Here is an 18,129-nt window from a genome sequence, read left to right as displayed (position 1 = left end):
AGCAGCGAGGGAAAAGGTTTAGAAGACACGAAGCTTGCTAGTTTACTGCTCTTCCACACACTCTCCCCAAGGGTGCATTTTATGAGAGTCATTTACCCACTTTTAACAGGCTTAAAACTCAGCATATACAAATGCCATCAATTTAAAAGCAAGAGAGACGACTGTAGCTTCAGGTTTACAAAGGGACATAAGACGAGCCTGCTGGATCAGGCCAATGGCCCATCCTGTTCCCACAGAAGCCGAACACAGTTGCCTGTGGGAAACCAGCAAGCAAGATTCGAGCACAAGAGCACTTTCCCCTCCAGTGGTTTCTAGCAACTGGTATTCAGAAGCATGGCTGCCTCCAACTGTGAAGGCAGAACACAGCCTTTACGGCTAGTAGCCATTGCCAGCTCTCTCCTCCATGAATGCAGTGCAAAATGTTTTAGTGGGAAATATACATTTAAATGGTTTAGAAACCTCAGCTATGCCTTTACATATTGATTTAAAACAGTGTTCCCCAACCTTGGGCCTCCAGCTGTTTTTGGACTACAGTTCCCATCATCCTTGACCACTGGTCTTGCTAGCGAGGGTTGATGGGAGTTGTAGTCCAAAAACAGCTGGAGGCCAAGGTTGGGGAACACTGATTTTAAAAATGCACAAACTAATCTCATTTCGCAAATGCCAGCAAAGAACATTGGCAAATGGACTTAATGTAGGAAAGATAATCTTTCCATGTAAGCTAGGCATGATTTTCCATTTTGACTCATCACCAAAAGGGCTTATTTCAATATGAGAGCTCTCTGGTAACACGACAAGCCCAAAGTCATAGAATCATAGAGTTGGAAGGGACCCTGCAGAGTCATAGAATCATAGAGTTGGAAGGGACCCTGCAAAGTCATAGAATCATAGAGTTGGAAGTGAAACCCCCTGCAATGCAGGAATATGCAGCTGTCCCACACAGAGACACAGGATCGAACCTGCAAACCTGGCATCATCAGCACCACAATCTAATCAACTGAGCTATCCAGGCTTCCCAAGTCATATGGGAAGAGACCATGGCTACACTGCCCTTTCTGGGAACTGGAGAACTTCTGATAGGAGAATGATCAACTGTCAGCTCTTACACTGCGATCTCAGACTTCTGTTGTTGCAGATAAGCAAGGGAAGCAGCAACACTGCAGTACCCCCTGTTGCCACAATAAAGGTGATGTTGGAAGGCAAGCTAATTTTTAGGGCAGCTGCACAATTCTTGAGGGGAAAGTAATGCAGTGAAAACAGAGAATGCTAGTGCCCTTTTTTTGGGTGCAAACAGTTTAAAAGTGTATTTAACCATTTAATCCATATGTATTTTTTAGGTCTTCATATTCCAAAGTCCTCTGCTGCCATATCTAATAATGCAACAAATAACGATACTGAAATGTGGTGTTGCCTCTCCAGTCCTCTGTGAATTTGATCCGGTTTTGAAGGGCATAAGCTAATAACACTGAAAAATCCCATGAATAATGAAAAGCACTTGACCAGTTCTCCCTGAAGCTAACAGCAGGTTTTCCACAGGTACCATGAATGAGATCAAACATTGACAAGATTTTCAAAAGAACAAATATATATATATATATATATATATATATATATATAGAGAGAGAGAGAGAGAGAGAGAGAGAGAGAGAGAGAGATGAAATATTTGTTAAATATTGTTTACCTAAAACTTTAAGTCTCTCTGCTCCAACCACCACTTCATTGTCATCTGCAGAAAACAACAATTTCCCCGAGGTGGTTAGCACTTGAAATTTTTGGCTGTATGCTTCCACTGCTTTGGGCCCTAAAGAGAAGAAAGAAAGCTTAGTGATCTCTTTGATCTGATATTATGCTGAAAATGATACATTAACATATCCTGGATTATGAATCTGACAATTAAATAGAAAAGCATGAAGGTGGTTATGCTAATGGTTGTGCATGTATCATGTTGCCAGAGAGACTAATAAGTGTTTCTTCTCTCTTCAGCATTTACTTTAAAATATATAAAACATTTAAGCAAATATAAGACCTACTCATTGAAAAAAAAGCATTATTTTCTTGCGACTTAATGAATTCTGATTTATAGAAACTAACTCATATTGAACTGGCCATTCTGATAAAGAAAGATATTCTAGACTAAAGGTTCAAAATTTTCCACCATCAGAACAAATTATGCCATTGAATTGTATTACATAAATGAAGCACAGGATATTTACATATATATTAGAATTTATGACTTTTTTTGTTTGCTTTTTTGTGATGTATTGGATAGGAAGGATGGGAAAGAGTTTTCCACTGAAAGGGTTAGCTGAACAAGGATGGCATGATGCGGTAAGAAATTTGTAGCAATGGTACAGAGTATGATTCCTATTAATAATATCTGGTTGGAATATCTGGTAGGATGGCAAACAGCAGGTGGAGCCAGGGGTAGAGTTAAGAAGAGTTAACTTTCTCCCATTTTTTCTACTGCATTACTTCCACTTCTGCAGTCTGACATGCAGAAATTAAGCAGGTCAAGGCATGGCATGGAAAGAATGTCCAGTCTGAGCATCTTCATGTGCATCTAAGAGGCAAATCCTGCTGCAATCCACAGGTTTTACCCCTGATAGCATAGGAATGCAGCATTCAACAGCTTGATTTTTGTATTATCAGGCTGCTGCTAAACTTACAGGAGCAGTTTCTCAAGGGACAAGATACTTAAATAAAATGGTACTAGATTTAGTAAATTGATTAATGATTATGTGTGTGATGGACACAAAGAGAATGTGGGCTCTGGCTTGTAGGCTGGGCAGTACAAAGAGAAATTTCCTCTGAAAGACCATCTGAGCTGGGGGTGGGAGGTGGGGGGTGGGGACGACTAATAAATATGTAAGTTGGAGGCGGGACAGGAGAGAGAATGTTTTGGAATCTTCTATATAAGATTCTGGGCAGAGAATTATGAGGTTCGATCACAGAAGTGCTGCTGCCATAGCCTGCATATAATGAAGAAAGAAGGAAAGGATTTTGTGGCCTGTTAGGAGCTCTGCAACAGAAATCTTATTAGCCTTCCATACAAACACTTATTTTCCATACATACATTTAAACAGGAACCCAATCTCTAAACAGTTCTAATATATCCTTCCATGAAACATTTCTATGAGTTAATATACATACTATACTCCTCCACCTCCTCCTAACATTTTCTAACATTGTCTGAAGTTGACCATTCTCACACCATACATACATGAACATTTCATTGCTAGCGATATTATATATATATATATATATATATATATATATATATATATATATATGCTTTCGTAGATTTTCACGGGTACAGGAATGCAGGTTTTGGTGTCCTCGGGTATCTTCCCGTGTAAAAGTTGGGGTGTCTAGGCGACGTTTCGACGAGGTCTCACTCGTCATCTTCAGGCTGGTGCTTTCGGCTTCTTGTTACTGGAACAGAACAAGAAGCCGTCTGTTCCAGTAACAAGAAGCCGAAAGCACCAGCCTGAAGATGACGAGTGAGACCTCGTCGAAACGTCGCCTAGACACCCCAACTTTTACACGGGAAGATACCCGAGGACACCAAAACCTGCATATATATATATATATATATATATATAATATTACACACACACACACACACACACACACACACACAGGTGTATAGCAGACTCTCATAAGCAGAAAAAGACAGGATGAAGAGGGTACTCTCTGCCAAAGATGCCTGCCCAGTTCAAAGAGTAATTTAGTAAATCAATACAGCTTGTTCAAGCAAAACAGATAGATGCTAAAGCCAAACTACAAAAAATCTACAAACCAATATAAGGGAGAGAAACATTATTTCCTGACCTGGAATATATAAATCAATTATTAGACAATGAGCCCAAACCCAACGTTTGCTCTTGAGTTCAGAACTTGTGGTTTGTCTGGAGGAGACAAACCATGAACTTGGGTTCAGATGACATACTAGGTCAAACCACGCTCTCAGCAACAGGAGGCCCTGGGAAGAAGTTCAGAGGCTGCAATCTCTGCAGCTTAACATTACATGTGAACAAGTTTACTGACTGGAGAGTTCTAGATCGTGTGATGTTCTGGCAATAGTATGCTTATATACCAGGCTTCCTCAACCTCAGCCCTCCAGATGTTTTTGGCCTACAACTCCCATGATCCCTAGCTAGCAGGACCAGTGGTCAGGGATGATGGGAATTGTAGTCTCAAAACATCTGGAGGGCCGAGGTTGAGGAAGCCTGATATATACACACATACACCCACAAAGATTGGACAGCATTTTGTTAAAACCTTCAAGACCAGCAGTAAAAATGCTATTAATAGACATGAAGAATAAAACCAGCTAGGGGTGTTTCAATTGCTAGGACACTGTGTAGTCACTGTGATGCAAAATGATGCTTGAAATGACCCTGTGAAGATGAATGTGTGTGAAAGGATCAGAGGAAGGAATGATACAATCCCATTTTTCTTGATATGTACCTCTTAGTTTTCCAAATTTTCTTTGGGATATTCCGTCAGTGGCTTCTCCACTTCAAATTTTAACAAATGTTAGCAACCCTCATGGCAATATTTGTGCAAATGTGCAGCTAAACAGCACAAACAGATGTCTCTTCCATGGCTTGGCCAGAAGCATCATCTTTGAAAACAACCACTTCAAAACAATCCACACAGATGCACATCTCACTGAGAGAACAATTTCTGTAATTATCTTCAATAGCAGCAAAGTTGCACTGGGTCACTTGCAAAGTGCTAAAGAGCACAATCTGGGTGCAAAGCTCTCATAATCTAAAGCAAAGGTTAAGGGCAGGAAACAATTAAGCAATTCACAAGCTATGTGGTACAGTATTATTATCAGCATTTATTTCTTGAAGCAAATGTCATGGGATTATGGCCTGTTTCTGACCAGCATCATTTCTCACAGGCAGCAAGAGATGACAACCAAAGGCCATTTTGGTTTTGGTTAAATGTAGCCTTTTAATTTGCATATTAAAAGGATTGCCCATACAGTAGATGATAAGCAGAGCACCCTCAGGGTTCAATAACCATTCCCATCACCCCCAATATCTAGCTGCTGGTCCCATATAAGGAGCTGCTCATAAGCCAATGGCACACACCCCAAATTCTAAATTGTCCCTTTCTACATAGTGGCAAATGTTTTAATTGGGTACCCTTTGAGATAGGCTAGCAGCCAATGTACACATTGTTCTAGAGATGTTGTCAGTCTGCCACACACTGGCCTCCAAAAGAAACTGGGTTCTTTCTAATACTGAGCAGTTTTCATTCGTCCAGTTTCCTGAAAGAACTCAATCAGAGAAATTGAGTGCTGTTAAAAATGGTAAGGTAAAGGTAAAGGACCCCTGGACAGTTAAGTCCAGTCAAAGGCGACTGTTGGGTGCGGCACTCATCTCGCTTTCAGGCTGAGGGAGCTGGCGTTTATCCACAGACAGCTTTACAGGCCAGCATGACTAAACTGCTTCTGGTGCAAAGGAACACCGTGATGGAAGCCAGAGTGCATGGAAATGCTGTTTACCTTCCCACCGCAGCGATACCTGTTTATCTACTTGCACTGGCATGCTTTCGAACTGCTAGGTTGGCAGGAGCTGGGAAAGAGCAACAGGAGCTCACCCCTTCGCAGGATTCAAACCGCCAACCTTCTGATCGGCAAGCCCAAGAGACTCAGTGGTTTAGACCACAGTGCCACCCTGACCTAGTGTTTCTCTTTATGTCACCTAAAATGGGAACTGTTACATTCTTATTTATTTATTAACTTACTATAAAACAGGCCCAGCTGTTTACTGATGAACAGGCTAACACACAACAAAATAGGGAAACAAAAGGAAACACAAGATTAAGCTCCAACCCAGGCAGAAGGACTGGCTGACATATACAACAGCCAGGCCAGACACACCTGCTCAAGATTCTAGAATAATGTGCATGGAAAGCATTCCATGCACATAATATCCAACCCTCTTCCAAAGATCACTCTCCTGGCTTTCAAGCCTGGGAAAATTTAGTTTCCGTTTTAAAGAACTCAAATATATTTTGCTTCCACCTATATTCTATATTCATAGGTTTATCTATGAAATTGAAACATCTATAGTAGAATTTTGTTCTCTTATGCATCGCAAAGCTACTAGGCCTTTCAGATTTTTCAAACATTTATTTACAACACGCCCCCCCCCCCAAAAAAAAATCTCCTGCACTGCATCTTCACCTCCAACCCCCTGATCTGGACATTTTACCACTATGATTCTGAGAGTGGAACAAGAAGTAAAAGATTCACTGTTTTACTAAAAATAAAAATAACCACAGTTCTAGTTTCCCATCCTCTGCTAGTAACACACTGCTATGGAAATGTATGACATGAAGAAAGAGAGAGAAAGAAATGTGTGGTTATTTATAACTGCATAAGTTTTCAGTAAATGCAAGTGGCTAAAATACTTGCATTATCTTCGCTCTCTCTATATCTCAGACTTATTTACTTTTATAACAAGGAATGTGATTTGCATCTCCCAAATAATCATGTTACACCTGCCATTCTTGTTTCAGTATGACAGGGCAACAAAGTCTTAGACTAATTAGATTCAAAGGCAAGAGTTGCATCTCTTGGGACCATTTTCCCAGTCCAGTAGTTTCAAGCCTGGCAAGCGGCACAATTATTCCACATAACACACAAACTGCACTATCTTTGCAATTGCACTGCAGCTCAATTCTATTATCCTGCAACAGAGTCACTCGAGTGCTCTGCATTTTCTGCCTGTACATGGCAAATGATCAACCAGCCCAACAAGCTCCCCTCCCGCTTCCCCTTTTTCTTCTTGAACGTGATAATCTGGGATTGAATTCTGGGGTGAATTTATTTCCTCTCCTCAAGGCAATTTTCACACATGCAACTAAAAATAATTGCCGGCTGAAACTGTTTATTTAATTATTTAGCACTCTCACTTGAGGCCAGGTGTTATATAAGCAAAGCAGGCAATCTAATTTCACACACAACAAAATGTTTATGGATTGCCGATGCCGTCTCATGGAACAGCTTTTCTCCCTTGCCAGGCTCCTTTCTTTCTGAGCAATCACTCTTGCTGCAAAGGCACACATGCACTCAAAAGCAACATGTCTGCTGGGGGTTTTTTAAAGTTTTTTTTTAGAAGCATCAGTTTCCCTGTTAAACATGAAGCATACCATTTCATGAACATAAATGGTACTTATCAGCACAAGCGATTTACTTTTAAAAAGGGGTTTCGGAAACCTTTAAAAGACAAGAGTGTACCCCTGCTGTGAATATTAATCAGTTAAGTGTCAGTCGTCCTGGGTAAGTTTAAATTGTCCAGGGACATTCCTGTGCCTGTTACAAATCAAAGATCAAAATGACTATTCTCTTCCTGAACTTGTACTTGTACAAGTGACCTTTTGTGTCAGACTCTGCTTTAAAATGAAAATAATTTTCGGCTGCCTTATTAGAAATATACAGCCAGCTTCTTCTTCACCTCAGTTCTAACATTCTTATATTTTTTATATTTCTAGACAGGCAGGCTGGGTCATGGCTTGTACTGTACTAGATAAGTTAGTGATTATTATCCCATGGGCTAATGATCACAAAATACCCCATCACAGTGCCCTTTTTGTCTTCTTCTTCCTTTCCTCAGGCACCTTACCTGTTACAAGACGTGTAAGAACTTTACTCTCCTCATTGAGAATGTTCACTGTAACATTCCGAGCAGATTGGAAGTACAGAGGGTTGCCCTACAATAAGAGCACAAGAGAAAATGAATGAGACGGGCACATCGCTTCTCACTAGAAAACGTACTGTGCTCTTACGAAACCTGCAGGACATGAGTGCCCAAATCCATGTACCTATATTTGGTCAAATACTTTCATGGCTCCTCTAAACAAAATTAAAGGATTACATAGGGTCATATAATTTTATCATAGGACAAAATGTCACATGGTCCCTGTAGTTAATCGTTCATTTTTAAAGGTCTGGCCCAGGGCAAAATAAACAGTGATCTGCCTCACACAGGGTTTAGTAGTGCCTAGAACCCTAAATGAATTAGGCCCCAAATATCTGAAAGACCACCTCCTTGCCTACAGGCCCTCTTGGGGCTTAGGAATGAAAGAGGAGGGGCTATTTGTAGTTCCACTGCTCTCAGAAGTTTTTTTTTTGGGAACTGACAGTCTCAGAAAGGGCATTTTCTGTAGCAGCCCCTGAACTGCCAACTCTCAACAGGACATAAGGCACCACCATATTACGGGGTTCTTAGAAATATCAGGTACATCACTGTACAATATATAACGTCAATGACTGTGAAGAAAAGCTTTGACACAGGGTTCCACTAAGTTTAAATAAAATATGTAAGGGTGGTGTTTCATAGTCTTTGTTCACTTCCTTGAAAATGGATTCCAGAGTCAAGCATGCATTTGAACATTCATACCAACTCTCATTCCAATAACTCAAAACTTTCAAGTCATATATTGTGTTGTATTTTGTATTTGCCTTCCCTTTCCACCTTCTTATTGAGGGTAGAGCTGCTATTCAAACTCAAAACACAGAATTATGGCTTAAACGTGTATATGAAATTTCATACAAACAACCTGGCTCCTGCCCAAAATAATTCAAATTGGAGAATTAAGTCAAAGGACAAAACCATTATAAAAAGCGTGAACTCTTGATTATTCAAAAGATATTTGGGTTCATCAAACCAACTTCATCTCATGTTTCTGACATGTGGTTACCGCAGAGCAATCCATTTTTGATTAAGCTGGGCTTTATGACATGGCAGAGAGAGAAATGTCCTGATCTAGCAGCATACAACATATTTTCTGGATCAGATTTATGGGTGCAGATTGAGTGCTGCATCCAGTGGCTGGTGCTTCTGCACTACCCATGTATCACCAAACTGATGGTCAGTGCTGTCATATATGAATATACAAAGCTGCCTTAGTCTTAAGACAAAATATGCGTATATTCAACCCAATACTATCTATTCTGACTGGCAACTCCAAGTTTTCAAACAGAGATCCAGTTCTGCTACCTTGCATCCTTAAGTATTTTAACCTGCATCCTCTTTATGCAATACATGTGTTCTACCATTGAGCTATGGCCCCCTCCTTGTTCTCTTTGTTCTTTGTTTCGGAACAGAGGAATAACATTGAATCCAGGATCCCTTCAGCAAGCGATTAGCACTATAAAGGCTCACAAGGCAGACCATTTAGTAGGAATACCCTCACCTAATGAGGTGGGGCTGTGCACATTGCTGTGTGCAAATACATCAAGATCTGACTTTGCCAACCTTGTTGTGGCACCATGTCTGCAAAAAGCCCGAGCTAAACTTTGCTTTTTGAAACAGGTGAAAGAAGCAAATTCAGAATCTAAAGCCCATATTTAATCTTTTATTGACACTACCTGAACCGATGACATGACACTGGCTTAATTTATTTTGAGCTACAAATTGAGCAGAAAATTATGGTGTGCAGTTCACAAGGTTGAAGCATTTGCAGTTGATAGTTAGCCTTTGATACAAAGGTACAGATGCAGTCTGAATAAATAACTGGGCTCTCAATGTCACCGGACCTCAAAATAAGCCTTAGGCTATTACACATCATATACTAGTGGAACCAGCAGACTGTGCCCTAATAAAGAGGTGTGCATATGACTCAAAACTATTTTGATACAACCCACCTCCCAGGAATGACATTTTCTCCATACAGATAAGGAACTGGAATTTGCTCTTCCAAATAAACCCTGGCCAACCCTAACTCACACACCTGTGTCTGAGAATGCTTTGCATCAGGTGCACTTCATAATTCACAGTCTGCCCTGCTTAGTTTGGGTTGTATAACCTAGTTCCCTTCTTGTAGATAGATGCATATTGAGTGTAAAGCAGCAACATTTCTGGGATGGTTTGCATGGGAACTTTGTTAGTGTGATGCCATGACACCTCATATGACACAGTCAGCATCTGCAGTGGATCAAGGCTTTGGGGATGCAGGCCATTATTTATAGGTGCAGTTCTAGTACGAAGCAAAGACATTCCTGGGTGTGGCCAACTTAAAAACACTGTGCAACCAAATTTAGTTTGAGGCTGTATGTGTGCTCCTATGACTCTTCAAAGGCATTTTAGAGTTTGGTGGTTCATATCCCAGTTATTAATTCAGCATCTCTGAATCAAAGAAAGAACTAGGAACATATTCAGCCTCAACTTAAATTAGCTCCAGCTTAATATTTAGTTCCAACATGGCCCATTTAAAAATGGCTTACAATATGGAGAGATATCCATTAGTAGGTGCCAGCTGAAATCTCTCATAAACTTTCCTTTTCAACGAGAAAACATGTTTTTGGCTCTAATGGCAGTTGGTATTACTTATTTCTACAATGAGGTTTCTTTTTTATTTTTAAAATCACATGATCCAATAACCACTACAACCACTTAAGCTGTTCAACTAGCTCACCTCATCTGAGCCTTTCTGGAAAGGCCAGCAGACTTTTAGACTCCACTACTCCCTGTAATATGAAAGGGTGGGCTCCAGTGTTTATTACCATTTTGCATAAAATGAGATTATACTCTTTAAGAAATAACATTAGAGAAGCAAAGGAGCTCTCCTCACCCACAGAGGAGCCAGAGTACATTTTAAAAACACTTAACTGCTGCCCCTTTTTCAGACATTTAGTTCACGGATTCAGAGACCTTTGGTTCTTGTGGTTTGCAGAAAACTAAATCTGTCTGATGGAAGAGCCACTGTTGTATTAGTCTGCTAGCAGAGAATTTTTTCAAGCACTTAGAATACTGCCCACTTAGGTTTCCATAACTCATTCCATTAAAGGCTAAAAAAAGGAGCTAACATCCAGGATTTATCTTTCTCTCAGAGACACTGCACAATTAGCATCTAATGCCTTCTGCTAAGGAACATAGGAGCACTTTTATTTTCTGACACACAGTTCTTTAAACACATTTCTTGTACACTGGTATCTCGGGTTACAAGCACCTTGGGTTACAAACACTTCGGGTTACAAACTCCGCTAACCCGGAAGTAGTACCCTGGGTTAAGAACTTTGCCCCAGGATGAGAACAGAAATCGTGCAGCAGCAGCAGCAGTGGGAGGCACCATAAGCAAAAGCGCACCTCAGGTTAAGAACAGTTTCAGGTTAAGAACAGACCTCCGGAACAAATTAAGTTCTAAACCTGAGGTACTACTATACATTCTGTTGAAAGAATCAGGTGCTCATGCTTTCTCTCTCTCACGTCAAGTTGCAATGAAAAGAACACCTTCTTTTTTCTTTTTCTGAAATATATGCATATTTCACCACATAGAATTTGGTGCCACATTCATTTCTCTGCTACATTAGGGCACAGGTTATACCAGTACAGAATCATCAACCTAAATAGTGAGAATGATCTGTGCCATGGCACCCCAGCACATGTGAGGTCTAGCAGCCATGGAGTCACCTTCCCAGCATGGGTGTTGCTATTGCTTACTTGCACAGGATGGCACTCCCATCAGTACACTCACATGTCCCCATCCTTGCCACTGCACTGGTCCAACCCTGCCCAGGTAAACTGCACTGATGTTGGTCTTAGGAGGGCAGCGCTGCTTCACCACATGGGTTGCTACAGGTGAGGTCGCAGCCATGCCTCATCCTAACTGTATTTGCAACATAGCCTGATTCAGAAAAGATAAGCGAGTTGAACCTGACTATGCCCTTGATTGCACTGTTGTATTTGCATGGAGATGACTTTTCCAGACACACTGCTTTCACAAGCTGGCTTGCTAAAAAGTTGAAAGACACATACAAATACAAACACGACTTACAGTTTACAATTTCAACCACTGATCTGAAATGAGTGGCAGCTAAAAATGTTCCAACGCAGCACATTAACCAAACACAGACTGAAATAAAAACACATTCAGAGTTCTCTTCAACCAGCAGTAATGAAGCAACACATACTTCTTCCCAAAAGGGACGTATGTGTGGTTTTATTTAGTACGTGTGACACCACACCTGCCAGTCTAACAACTCCTATTAGTGGGCTATGTTCACATATACAGTTCTTGAAGTTCATATGGGTTCACATGTTCCTTCCGATAACTTGGTACAAAACGTGTAGCACTCTGAAGTCCAAGACGACCACCATGAATTGGGCAGCCCGTGTGACCCATAAATAACTGGTGTAATATGACCTGAATGTCTAGTTCCCACAAGTGTTCTGGCTGACATACTCTGCATCCATTGCAGCTCCCAGACTGTATTCAGGAGCAGCCTCACATAGAGTACACTGCAATAATGGCTGTAACTAAAGCATGTGCCACGGAAGCTAGTAGTGTCTGCTTTCTCTTGACAGAGCCGCAGCTGTTGAACTAGCCTCAGGTTTACTATCTCATCTGCTGTTTACGAGAACTCCGTAAAAGATCATGCCTTTTTAAAAACTGCAGCTTGCACTCCTGTCACCACTTCACTTGTTTCACCATGACTGATCCACAATTGCAGTTGCTTGAAATGATTATACTATATATACATAATTTTTCAGTCTGGTAGCTCCACTCTGTCTATAAGACGAATGCTGTTTTTATTGATTTCAGTGGTCCCTGAATTAGGCTCTTCAGCTCTCTCAGCAGTTTTAGGAAATTAGATGAAAATCATCATCATCATCATCATCCAGGCTGCTTTATGCTGTCTTGGATTAAATTATTTTTTTGTTTTCTTTTTTATTGATTTTTGTTGAATTTAATCATGATGCTTTATTATTTATTATTTGCATTATTTCTAGTATTATTTTAGCATTTTTTCTTTGTTAAGACACCAAGGAATGTCTACACACAGACAGCTGTTTACATTAGTTAAATCATCATCATTATCATAGATGAAAAGATCAACTATTTAGACATCTTTCAGGCTGGTTCTCCTAGGGTATTATCCACAACATTGCTGGACTTATCTGTTTATAGGGCTGGACAACCTTTTTTTTTTTTTTTTTTTTTTGCTTGAGGGTTGAATTCACCCATGGCCAAGCCTCCAGCACTCGTATGTCAGAAGCAGGTGTAGCCACCATACACTCTAGGGTGATCTCTGCGGTTCATCTGAGGCTGGGAGTTCTTGCCCTCTTTCAGCTCATCAGCTACTGGTAATCAACATGTCTGGTGCCCAGGAAGAAGCCTGCTTTTATCCTCATCAGGGCACTGGACTGAGTTGGGTGAGGTTTAAATCCATGCTACTTTTTTTGCATGCGTTCACCTATTTGTCATCTCCATCTCATTTCTACATTAATCCGCACAAAAATACTTACTTTAAAACAGATTTCTCTCCTCAAAATAAACATTTTTAGAACCATGCAGATTGAGGAAGTGCAGAAGCCAGGGTGTAAGTGAATTATAATCTGCACATTCGACCAGGAGGTACAAAATCAGGTCAGTTTGTATTGGATTTCACCAATAATAATAATAATAATAATAATAATAATAATAATAATAATTTATTATTTATACCCCGCCCATCTGGCTGGGCCTCCCCAGCCACTCTGGGCGGCTTCCAAAAGAATATTAAAATACTATAATACATCAACATTAAAAGCTTCCCGAAACAGGGCTGCCTTCAGATGTCTTCTAAAAGCCTGGTAGTTGTTGTTCTCTTTGACATCTGGTGGGAGGGTGTTCCACAGGGAAGGCGCCACTACCGAGAAGGCCCTCTGCCTGGTTCCCTGTAACTTGGCTTCTCGCAGTGAGGGAACCGCCAGAAGGCCCTCGGTGCTGGACCTCAGTGTCCGGGTAGAACGATGGGGGTGGAGACGCTCCTTCAGATATACTGGACCAAGGCCGTTTAGGGCTTTAAAGGTCAGCACCAACACTTTGAATTGTGCTCGGAAACGTACTGGGAGCCAATGTAGGTCTTTCAAGACCGGTGTTATGTGGTCTCTGCGGCCGCTCCCAGTCACCAGTCTAGCTGCCGCGTTCTGGATTAGTTGTAGTTTCCGGGTCACCTTCAAAGGTAGCCCCACGTAGAGCGCATTGCAGTAATCCAAGTGGGAGATAACCAGAGCATGCACCACTCTGGTGAGGCAGTCCGCAGGCAGATAGGGTCTCAGCCTGCGTACCAGATGGAGCTGGTAAACAGCTGCCCTGGACACAGATTTGACCTGTGCCTCCATGGACAGCTGTGAGTCCAAAATGACTCCCAGGCTGCGCACCTGGTCCTTCAAGGGCACAGTTACCCCATTCAGGACCAGGGAATCCTCCACAGCAAGGTAAACTCTCTAACCACCCCTTCAGCTACATAGAAAAGTTCAAATGTGTCCGCATGCAAGTGAAGCTGTGGAACACGAGGAACTCTGCAGAAGAGTAGGCAGTAGCAGGCTGCCTGGGTCAAGAGTACAATCTCATAGTCAAACTAAGAAGAAGAAACAGGCAACACCTGCTCTGCTGGCTCTGGAGGTGTGGGAAGGGATGCACAGGGCTGGTGCTTCCCATAATGGTGGTGATGATTTTAAAGGTAAAGGTAAAGGTACCCCTGCCCGTACGGGCCAGTCTTGACAGACTCTAGGGTTGTGCGCCCATCTCACTCAAGAGGCCGGGGGCCAGCGCTGTCCGGAGACACTTCCGGGTCACGTGGCCAGCGTGACGAAGCTGCATCTGGCGAGCCAGCGCAGCACACGGAAACGCCGTTTACCTTCCCGCTAGTAAGCGGTCCCTATTTATCTACTTGCACCCGGGGGTGCTTTCGAACTGCTAGGTTGGCAGGCGCTGGGACCGAGCAACGGGAGCACACCCCGCCACGGGGATTCGAACCGCCGACCTTTCGATCAGCAAGCCCTAGGCGCTGAGGCTTTTACCCACAGCGCCACCCGTGTCCCCGGTGATGATTTTATTTACATCTAAATACTAAAACCAATTCCGATGAAAGCAATCAAGAAAACACTAAAAACAACGACAAGGCCATCTTCAAGGGTGTGTGTAGGCGACAAAGCACTCTGCTGCCTACTCTGGGAGAGAGGGGGAGACTGGCACAACTAAAAATTGCAGAAGAAACAGCAGTGTTTCAGTATGTTCACATACAGGGGGGGGAGTGTTAGGGATATGTGGGAGGCTGGGACTGTGTGATGGTGTTGCTGGTATGAACCAGGGCCTCTATGTAGGAGATAGACAATTTGCACAATTATGGCCCTATAGTGAACTGCTATGATCATTCATAGTAAAAGCATTGGTTCACACAATGTGTGCTCTCAGGCTTGAGCAGCGTCAGACCCAGAACTCTGTCACATCGTGATGCCACAACAAATTACGGTATCCCAGTATGTGTATATCAGACATAAATAAAATTAAGCTGGAATTCTGATCCATGCAATATTTGCACTTGCCTAGCTATCTACTTCAATGGAGCAAAGATATCACGGCTGACACATCATTATCACCTACGTAAGACTCCAACATTTGTTTTTAACACCTTAGCAACATCTGAGTGTTTGCAAACACTCCATGGATTCTCACCCATTTGGCTTCCCACACACATCCAAATGCCACATGGACAGCTATGAGAAAGACTAGCAGTACTCTGGAGCAAAGCAGATGTTTCTTTCCAATGGGGAAGGGGAGAATAATGGATTTGTTAAAATTCAGTGGAAAAGTTAAGAATGGTGAACTGAAAGTTTTAACTATTTTGTGGTTCTGAAAATGAAATATAACCCAGAATAATATTTGATAGCATTTTTTTCAAATTAGAAACTTAAAAAACAACACCTCTTCATTTGTGCAAGATCTCTTTATGAGAAATGTAATGTTTAGGGGCTATAATTATAGATATCAGGAATGAGGATTGGCATAAAACAGAGAGGGGGAAATTAGAAATAGCTGCCCCCACATCAATGGTCAGACATACTACGTTGTCATAACAGAACATGGCAAATGTTGCAACACAACATTCAGCGCAACACCACCAGTATATAATCCTGCAAACAACAGGGACAGCATAACTCACACAGTATAGCGTGTGACATGGGGATACAGCTCTGACCTTGTGTTGCACAGACTTATTATTCATAAGGTGGAATTTTGGTGACGGGAAGCTATGGCGAAAGGACACTTTGCACAAAAGTTAGCACTTTTCACAAGCAGTGTGTCTTGAGCACTACTCTGCCTGTAACTGTGTTGTTACTCCAGAGACTGAAACCCCCGTCACCCAACTCCATCCCAGCTTAGGAACTGGGGGTGTGACAGGGCAGATCACTCCACACAAGTAAGCAAGGGAAGAAGGTAAGCATGCTAGAAAGCATTACTGCTGCCGCCACTTCTCATGCCTTCCCTACTCATCCGTCTGACATATGTGATTTCTGTATGTTATCTGAACACTCAGGTGACACCCCTCCTCCTTATCTATCCCTCGCTCCCTCCTTCCCAAAAACTTATTGTAGGTATTGTCTCAAGCACAGTCCCTTGATGGCATGCAACTAAGCTTTACTCAGACCAAACCCACTGAAATTAATGAAGGTGACTAACTTAGTCTATTCGGAACCCTCACGTTGCTCCCAGAGATGCTAAGTGTGTCTCATTTTTTTACACCATTTTCTTTGTTTCGTTTCTGCTGCGTTCACCCCTCCACTCCTGTACTGAATAAACACCTAGAATACAGCAGCTTTTCTGCTGGTGCAGTAGCAGCATAACTCCCCACCGGCCACCCACCATCCATCGGTAAAAATAAGATGACCCTGTCAATAATTTATAAACTAGTTGCAGACCGTTTTTAAAAGCTTAAAGCGTGTCCTTAAATTACAATTCCCGCAAGGCTAGTGTCCCACATAAGGAAATATTTCTGAATTATAAACAAGATTGCTATAAAAATGACGATCTTTTCCAGAAATAGCCCTGCATACCAAATTTTGTGTATAAATTCTGTCTCACACAAGTTTCTATTACGGAAGATATTGCCAGCAATTTTGTATTGTAGCCAACAAACTATTATAAATATTCCATAGATTTCTAGACCAGTAACAGTTGCATGTACAACCCTCTGTAAATTGTTAATATTACCTACCAATAGGTTTTCTCCAGAAAACTTATTGGTAGATAATGGACAGATAACACAAAAGAAAATTAAGTTAAAATAATATATCCACAGATATATTACAAACTGTAAACTGTATCTTTGAGTAAAATTATTTTAAACCATAGATGACCAAGCCAAACAACAGCAACAAAAACTTATAGTGCTTCTGGGTTATACTGATATTTCCGAATAGGATACAACAATATTGTAAAGCCACAATATGGTCCCCTTCCCTCACCTTTCATTCTGCTCAGTTCACTATGTCATAGTTGAGATGCCCTGAGGCGCCTCTTAGGCCTGACATCCAGTATGGTGGAACCAGTCATGTTGCCCTAAATCTGACTCTGGTGCTGGAAGCATGATGTGAATGCATTCTCAAACAGACCACATCTTCACCGGAAACTGTTTTGCAGAGGAACTGAAAACACATCCTCTTTACCACTTATTTCAACTCTTTTTTAAGACCTCCCACTGCGGCTTTGTAATAATGCTCATGTTGCTGGCCATGTACCTACACTGGCTGTCCCATATATGCCATCAATTAAAATGTGTGATTTATGCTACAGGAAATGGCATTCGAAAGGTGCAGCAAATATGTCAATACAATACAGTATGCTTTGTAAGTAATCAGCGAGCTACCCAGCAGAACATGAGGGTTGTTGTTTTTTTTGCAACAATTAATTAAATAAATGAAATTGACCGATAACCCACTACACTCAATACATAGCAAAATGAATCACAGCACCCCACTCTAGTATTGCCTTCTGCTATCTTACTTCCGAGGGAAATGCTGAAAGCTTCTTGGTCAAATACAACACTGTAAAAACTCAGTGACTGACAGTTTGTATGTACTTTTAAACTCATCTATGCCTGTACTTTTTTTAAAAAAAAATGTATTAGATATTTTATATAGATTTATTTGCCTTAATCTACAGAAGTTATATGGGAGAAAAGACCTGCAAAATTACTAAGACTTTTTTTTCTGTAGAACTTTAAAAGTAATTTAAATATAACATCTCATGGTTAGTATTTTTTTTTCTACATCTGGGAGTGCGGGGGGGGGGGGGGAGGGAGAGAGGCAAGTTAAAGTAAATCCAGTAGGGTCCAAAAAT

General features: G+C 41.4%; 1 protein-coding gene across 2 annotated transcripts in view; it reads right to left on the bottom strand.

Moving 5' to 3' along the window:
• Positions 1-18,129, bottom strand: part of SGCD (sarcoglycan delta) — a 371,321-nt gene that overhangs the window by 59,577 nt on the left and 293,615 nt on the right. For both annotated transcript variants that reach the window (XM_077924624.1, XM_077924625.1), the window contains 2 exons: positions 7,647-7,734; positions 1,682-1,801 (listed from right to left, as the gene is read on the bottom strand). In XM_077924624.1, the coding sequence (XP_077780750.1) occupies positions 1,682-1,801; positions 7,647-7,734 (208 nt within the window). The remainder of the gene's footprint in view (positions 1-1,681; positions 1,802-7,646; positions 7,735-18,129) is intronic.

This window comes from Podarcis muralis, chromosome 2 (genome assembly GCF_964188315.1).
Source record: "Podarcis muralis chromosome 2, rPodMur119.hap1.1, whole genome shotgun sequence".
NCBI classification, from domain to species: Eukaryota; Metazoa; Chordata; class Lepidosauria; order Squamata; family Lacertidae; genus Podarcis; species Podarcis muralis.
The sequence above is the reverse complement of the archived record's forward strand: the minus strand, read 5'-3'. Positions and strand labels throughout refer to the sequence as shown.